This window comes from Epinephelus moara, chromosome 11 (genome assembly GCF_006386435.1).
Source record: "Epinephelus moara isolate mb chromosome 11, YSFRI_EMoa_1.0, whole genome shotgun sequence".
Lineage (NCBI taxonomy): Eukaryota > Metazoa > Chordata > Actinopteri > Perciformes > Serranidae > Epinephelus > Epinephelus moara.
The window spans coordinates 19,264,069-19,272,248 of NC_065516.1; the positions used below are offsets into that span (position 1 = coordinate 19,264,069).

Below are 8,180 nucleotides of genomic sequence, written 5' to 3' on the forward strand. Positions count from 1 at the left end.
GGTGACATATTTAATAAAAGCCACACTGCGATCACGACACCTGACCTGATGTTTTTGGTTTTCACTTGTGAACCACAGAGAAACAAGAGGACCCGCAAGGCAGCAATCCACACAGTAATCTGTCAAATAGCAACAGACAAGAGTCACGTAAAATGTCTTTCCCTTCTGTGCCAAAAAAACAACAACCTGTTGATAGGAACACCACAATGTCACCAGAATAGAGAGGTGCAGGTGCACTGCATGATACTAAATCTATTTCATTATATTTTCTGCCTTACAGAATACAGTGAGTGTTTAATCATATTTCAACATGTTAAGACCTTATTTGTAAGGGCAGAGGTGGTCACATGTTTGTCCTGCATCTAAAAATGCCCTCTAATAAATGATTAGAGAAAAGTAAAGTCAAATATAAATTGAAGAAATAACTATGGTATTAAATTATAATATCAAATCATGAGTGAGCTCTTTTTTTCTTCATTTATTAATTTAATCTGGAGGGCCATTGCCTCTCTGCACCTCACGTCTTTACATTAGCGGCACTCGTGAGTTCTTTTTTTTTTTGCAAGGACGAGGAGTCTGTTCCACGGAAGATACTGCTTCTACAATATGATACTGTTCTACAAAAAGAACTGAGTCCCTTTTCAGTTGGTGCACTTTTTGGTCCACTTTAAGAGGACTGAGTTCGGTTAATTTAAAAAGGACTAAATGTGAAAACACCGTTGAAGCAGAGGGGTCTGAGTTCTGTTCACTTATATAGTCACTGCTCTGAGTTTGCTTAGAGGGCTGAAAAGGACCAAGTGTGAAAACACCCGCAATGGAATTGAGCCACCATTACTGTTATCAGTTTCACCAGTGCTTCTCCTACTGTGACACGTCAAAATGTCTGCTGTGAAAAAAGTCCATGGCAAGGGAGATTTGATGTCAAGGGTTGTTGTTTTTTTACCATTTTGGTGGAGAAGCACCAAAAAAGGAAAAAGAGAAAAGAAGCAGCCACTTTGTCAACCTTCCTCAACAAAATACTGAGACATTTTCAAATGTAGTCACTTCTTAAAGGAAATGGCCATTTTAGAATGAAAATACATAGAGTACTTACTGACCCTCATGCTGACAAGAAGTCCAGTGTAGTTTTTAATCCACAAAACTCATTCGGGGTATCGGAGGATAAAAGCTAGCCGGAATAATAGTGACACTTGAAGTGCATGGAACCCACATTTTGAAAATGTAATAAAACTCAGATGTGTCTTTGTATATTATACAAACTGAATTAATTGTGTGTGTTAAACCTAATGTCATGTCAAATTCATGGCAGGACAGTAAACACCAGATCTGTGATGGCAGAAGATCTTCACTGTTCAGCAACACAACCAGATCTGTGATGGCAGAAGATCTTCACTGTTCAGCAACACAAGATCCAGATGAATATATTTCTTGTGACTTGCAGTTATCCTCTCTCATGCAGGTTCATGTTGGAGGAGCAGACTATATTCATCTGAGTGTCTTCCAAATACCTCTGCTTGTACACGGTGCGCCGGACCCAAAGGAATTACTGCGCGGTGTAGAGCAGCACAAAACCAAAGACGACCCCCTTGAACCTTTCACCATCTGATCACACAACCTGTTTCAACAGTTAAACACTTACAGGCTGCAGTCTCATGTTAAAATGCTCTGCTTCTTTATTCTGAAATGATTTGACGCTGATATTTGATGTTGGAAAGCTACAAGTTGAATGCACTGCCTTCTAAATATATAATAAAGATTAAAACTTTTTTTTTTTAATTAATATTTATTTCTTGTGGTTCTTATGTGTAGCATTTGGTTTTCTTTTATAAAGTCTGATTTCTAAAATAGATGCTGGCTCGGCTGGAAAAAGGTTTGACAAATAAATTTAAAAAAAGGTAAATAAATCCCTACAGTTCACACAAACCTTATTATGAACATACAGATTTTTAATTTCTTAAGTTGTGAGATCTGATCACACAAACCAGGAGACATTTTCTTGCTGTCAGTTACTTGACAGGTGTCCTGGAGGAGGAAAATGTATTTCATACTACTTCTGAGATTACTAAATGAGTGTGGAGCATACAGAATCTGACCAAATCAGGATAAACAGTGAAACTAAGTCCTGTCTGCAAAACTTTCCTGAACAAATTACAAACAAAAAAGACTAACACTATTAAGAGTGTGCAGCCTGCCATCAGCACTGTGAGGCTGCACTGAGGCACAGTGGTGCTATGAGCTAAATGCTAACATGTTCACATTGTCATTAGGATTTATTACCTGGTAACCCTGAATGTGTGTACAAGATTTTACACCAAACCACTCAACAGTTAACGAGATGTTTCAGATATATCAATCTGTACATGAATTTAAGACGGAGTGGATTAAACTGTACCACCTCCCTGCATACAGAAAACACTGAGTTCCTCGGTGGTCCAGGTGATTTAAAACACACACAAGACATGTCACTTGAAAATGTTTCATTGTCTTTTTAAAAAACTCCTTTTGTACAATGTTTGTCATTAAAGAAGCACACGGATGACTCTCTTACAGCTGTGGTAATGCATTACAACGATCACAATGGAATACAAGTGTATTGGAGGAGAGGTCAGAGTGGTCTGGATGGTCTGCAGCCTGCAGTCAGGACTCAGCAGCAGGTCACAGTTTCAGCCCCAGTCCGGATTCAAACCTCGAGTGAAGCGGCTCCGCTCGTCAGACCTCCGTCGTCACTTCACCTTCGGAGGTGTGTAGTGGATTCTGCACCTTTCTTTGAAAACCTGAACACAGTAAAAAAACAGGAACAATTAAGGCAGAAGATAATGACAGAGCATTTGTGTGTGATAATAGGACATTAGTGATAACGGTGAGCATACCTTCAGACTTCTATCATTGACAACCTCCTCAACATTCAGCTCTGATTGCATAAGCTTTAACTGGAGACAAGGAAGAAAAAATGGCAGCATAATTACATACATATATAAAACACCAATTTAACTGTTTATATAATTCCACTGAAAAAGGGTCAGTTCACCTAAATTGTAGATAATCGTGCAGATCAGAGGAGGAGAAAATAATGTTGTCTGTGTGTGGAACTTACCATGTAGAAAAAAAAACCATTTATAAAGGGGGGAACTATTGATTTTTAAGGACAAAAAGAAGCAACAGAATCCAAAATATCCTGACTTTTACTCCAGACTATGGGTCGAACTCCAAAAACACTCCATCCTACATTTCCCATAAGGCACCTTGGTGGCATCTGTCATCAGATTCCCCTTCTGCCTCCTAGATCCCCACTTCTTTACAACTCCACACAAACTGTCTGTAATGCAGGCTCTCTATTAAAATGTTTCCTTTTCTGTGCCTGATCCGAGACAATAATGACATCACTATGACATCATCAGGGTCATTTTTTTTTTTCATACTTTGTAAAACTCCTCCTCGAGCCACAGAAGACATTACACACACCTCACAGCTTGGTGGTGTTTGAAGCCCTCTAGTGTTACAAACAGGACTTACTTTGGTCTGCTCCTTTCTGAGCTGTTTGATGAGCGCCAGGTTTTCGCTGTCTTTTGCCCTCTCTTCACGCAGTTGTCCCACCACCTCCGATGTCTGGGCTATACAGGATTTGATAGCTTTGTCTCTGGTCAGATGGGCCTCCATCATCTGTGGAATACATGAGATTATTACAGGAAAAGCTGTGAAAGACTTAGCCCCCACAACACACAGACACATTATTTTAGTCACGACCGTCACTCACAGATTCATAGAGCTGTTTGCATGTTTGCGTGGCATCCACTTTCCCTGAGAAGGAGACTGTGGGCACGGTGGTGTTCAGAGCATGGACGATGCGATCATCTATGGTGCGCATCACCTTCAGCACCTCCTGAGAAACACACAGGGAGACAGTCAGCAGCCTCACTTCAACTAAAACCATCAAGCAACCATCTGACAGTCACAAAAACATGCACAGTTCTTTAATGGGATTCAAATTAAACTATAAGGCATCACAGAGTGGCACGATCATTGAACAAAACATGGCATTAAAAAAGGCTGACATGGTCCCTGTTCAGAGGTTTGCATACCCTTTGTTCTTAGAACTGTGTACTGCCCCCTTTGGGATCAATGATGGCTTGCAGTCTTATGCAACAGTTGTGGACAAGGCCTTTTATTTTCTCAGGTTGTAAAGCTGCACACTCTTTTTACCGTAAAGCCACCAGGTCCTATAAATTCTTGGGAATTCTTGCATTAACTACATGTTTGAGAGCTTTCCATAATGGCTTAGTGGCACTGAGGTCAGGAGCCTCAGATGGTCGCTCCAGAACCTTCACTTTTTGCTGCTGCCGCCACTGAAGGGACGACTTGACCTTGGGTTTTGGAACACTGTCATATTGGAAGATCCAAGTGTAGATTGTCTCGGGACTGTATTTCATACGGAATACATGATCAGTCACATTATCAAAAAAAAAGACCAGTTTTCACAAATTCTGCCAGGGGTATGTCAATTTATGAGTACAACTACATTTGAATTCATCCCCGGTTATCAGAGCATGGCCTGACGTCTCAGAAACAACACACGTGATTTTGCAGACGACATGCTCCTGGATCAACACTGCAATTAACCAATCACAACCCTCTGACATGATCAGTGTGCTGCACCTGTGCTTCTTTCAAAATTGCTTTGCGCTTCTTCAGAGCTACGCTAGTTTTCCTAAATGAAGTTAGTAAAATAGATCAAAATCCTCAATAACATAAAACAAAAACTTTATCTGCTACTGCGGTGTTAGCGAGTTAGCTACGTTTTGCAAACGAGTAAGCTTGGGTGTAGAATGTTAGCCAGTTAGCTTGCTATGTAGGTTGGCTTTGCTAACGAGTAAGCTTGGGTCTAGAATGTTAGCACGTTAGCTTGCTAAGTAGGTCGGCTTTGCTAACGAGTAAGCTTGGGTCTGGAATGTTAGCACGATAGCTTGCTGAGTAGGTTGGCTTTGCTAATGAGTAAGCTTGAGTCTAGAATGTTAGCAAGTTAGCTTGCTGAGTAGGTTGGCTTTGCTAACGAATAAGACGGGGTCTAGAATGTTAGCATATTAGCTTGCTAAGTAGGTTGGCTTTGCTAACAAGTAAGCTGGGGTCTAGAATGTTAGCATGTTAGCTTGCTAAGTAGGTTGGCTTTGCTAACGACTAAGCTTGGGTCTAGAATGTTAGCACGTTAGCTTGCTAAGTAGGTTGGCTTTGCTAACGAGTAAGCTTGGGTGTAGAATGTTAACACGTTAGCTTACTAAGTAGGTTGGCTTTGCTAACAAGTAAGCTTGGGTCTACAATGTTAGCAAGTTAGCTTGCTAAGTAGGTTGGCTTTGCTAACGAGTAAGCTGGGGTCTAGAATGTTAGCATGTTAGCTTGCTAAGTAGGTTGGCTTTGCTAACGAGTAAGCTTGCCAATAGACTAAAATATTGTTCACAAACATTAAGAGTAAGAGTATTTTTTGTTATATTACCCACACTCTTCATTAGTGAACAATATTCTAGCCTATTGGCAAGCTAACTTGGTAGCCTAGCCAACCTAGTTAGCAAGCTAACTCGCTAACCCTGCACTAGCGTATATGTCTTTTGTTCTGTGTCACTGAGGATTTTGTTCTATTTTATTAACTTCATTTTGGAAAACCATCTTGGCTCTGAAAAAGCACAAAGGAATTTTGAAAGAAGCACAGGAGCAGCACACACTGTCAGAGGGCTGAGATTGGTTGATTGCAGTGTTGGTTCAGGATCGGAGGTGGGATTTTGATCCAGGAGCATGTCCTACTTGGCAAAATCACATTGTGCCGGTAAGGACACACTAAATCCAGTCAACAGCCTAAATAAACAGGTCTCCACATATTGGTGTACAGTACACTTTAAACTGACCTTTTCTCAATCAGCTGATAGTTTTAACAACAGAGGGACTGTTTTTCTGTCAACACCTCTTACAAGAGGTGTGACCTGTGCAGAAATGTTATAAAATATCTTAAATGTGCCAAAATTGCACATAAATGTAGGCTCTTCAATATAAATATTTTCTCTATTACCTTTTTGTGTGTGTGCACTAATTTCATCATTACATCGCCATAAGGACAGTCTAAACATTGTACAGTATTTTACTGTAACATATACAGTAAAATACTGTGAACGGTATACAGTATGTTACTGGAATTAGCAAAGCATTGACTACTGTAATTGTTCTCTACTGTATTTACAGTAGTATGCCTGCCAACCAGGAACTGACCAAGAGACCTTTTTCACAGCAGACATTTTGACATGTCACAGTTGGGAAGGCACATGTGTATTCAATAACATAATTGATAGCTGCACTGAGGCCCTGGTATCATCCATACTGGCTCACTGGAATAGCTTACTGAGACACTTAATGGAACTGAGCCATCATTAGTATTATCAATTTCACCTCCTACTATGACAAGTCAAAATGTCTGCTGTGAAAAAGGTCCATTTAACTCCAACAGGTTCAGATATGTTCGCCTGAAGGCCCCTGACAGTCACTTATAAACCATATGCTGCCTGTATCCAGTGCTGTCTGGCTCCCTGAACTCCTCCAGAGCAAACAGAGTGAACACATTAGTGATCAGGAGGGTCACTCATTCACTCGCTCACACGGGAAATTAACAACACGACATGTGAACTCTCCAGAGGTTATGATTCAGACCGCAGCCATTGCCTGACAAGTCAGCACAGACCGATTAATCCTTCGTTTAAATTACCTGAAACATTGAAAAGTCCTCACAATTTAAAGTTCCACCGGGCGCCGCCATGGTGGACTGCAGGGTCCTCTGTGAACACAGCGCGCGGTGGCTGTCCAAGACGGTGCCTGAATGAAACTCACCCCGGTCCAGCTAAATATATATTAACACGGCAATATATTAACATTCATTCTTAATGTGAAAGGCTTTTATCTCGGGATAACTTCAAGCTAAAAAAAACTTTATTCAAATAAGCATGCTTTTTAAATATGAACAGACAGTAACGTACTTAACTTTGTGAATCACACCACCGATTTGTGTCGCCCCCCCTTGCACTTTAACCTATATTTCACCTCAATCAGTCATCTCTGTGACTGAGACAATAACCAAAATTAAGCTTTAACTCCAGACACTGAGGGCACACACCATTTGAGGGGGGAAACAGACTTTTTAACGAAATACCTTCACGAAATATCCGTGTAATTCAACGTGAATATAGCACAGTATGTGATGCAGTACCGACATGCTTTGTGAGATTGTTGCAGAAAAGCAATATTGTTATGAATATGAACAGTCAAAGTTTAAGGCAGGTGTTTTATTAAATGACATCAACATAAAGCATAACAAATGTAAAAAAAAATTTTTTTGATTTATTATTATTATTATTATTATTATTATTATTATTATTATATATTAAGCCGCTAAAAATGTAATGTCAGTGAGACTTTTACCTGGTTAAATAAAGGAAATAAATATAACTACTATTGGAATAGTTAATTTAAGAACATTAATTGGAAATTAATCTGGATTTACTGTAACAAATATGCAATATGTGCTTTGAACAGCCAAAGTTTAAGACAGGTGTTTTGTTGAGTGGCATCAGCATGAAGGATAACAAATGTAACAAAAAAACCCAACAAACAAACAAAAAAAAGTTAATATTTTGCATCTCCTCATGCAAAATATCAACTTTATATTTTTTTATAGTTTTACTTTAAAATATATATGTTTTATTTTATTTTGCTTTATTTTATTTTATCACTATTATTATTATTATTATTATTATTTTGCGTGTGTTGCATTTTAACAGGATGTTGTGCTTGCTCTTTGAGGTGTGTGACTGTTTAACTCGTCTGCTTGTATTTATTGTTGTAACAATATTCATGCTGCCCTCTTAGCTCGTCACTAAAAATAAAAAATCACAATGAGACTTTTAGCTGGTTAGATAAATTATATATATATATATATACAGTGGTGTGAAAAAGTGTTTGCCCCCTTCCTGATTTCTTACTTTTTTGCATGTTTTCCACACTTAAATGTTTCAGATCATCAAACAAATTTAAACATTAGTCAAAGATAACACAAGTAAACACAAAATGCAGTTTTTAAATGAAGGGTTTTATTAATGAGGAAGAAAAAAATCCAAAGCTACATGGCCCTGTGTGAAAAAGTGTTTGCCCCC

General features: G+C 39.1%; 1 protein-coding gene across 2 annotated transcripts; it reads right to left on the reverse strand.

Annotated features, from left to right (window-relative positions):
- Positions 1–2,462: 2,462 nt before the first annotated feature.
- Positions 2,463–6,871, reverse strand: mix23 (mitochondrial matrix import factor 23). 2 transcript variants are annotated; one of them, XM_050056539.1, is made up of 5 exons: positions 6,740–6,871; positions 3,755–3,880; positions 3,514–3,660; positions 2,871–2,930; positions 2,463–2,774 (listed from the first exon to the last, which is right to left on the reverse strand). In XM_050056539.1, the coding sequence occupies exons 1-5, from the start codon at positions 6,788–6,790 to the stop codon at positions 2,724–2,726; spliced, it is 435 nt and encodes a 144-aa protein (XP_049912496.1). In that variant the 5' UTR covers positions 6,791–6,871; the 3' UTR covers positions 2,463–2,723. The 2 variants fall into 2 exon arrangements, with proteins under 2 accessions (XP_049912496.1, XP_049912497.1); XM_050056540.1 differs by having other exon boundaries at positions 6,763–6,831.
- Between the last annotated feature and the right edge of the window lie 1,309 nt (positions 6,872–8,180).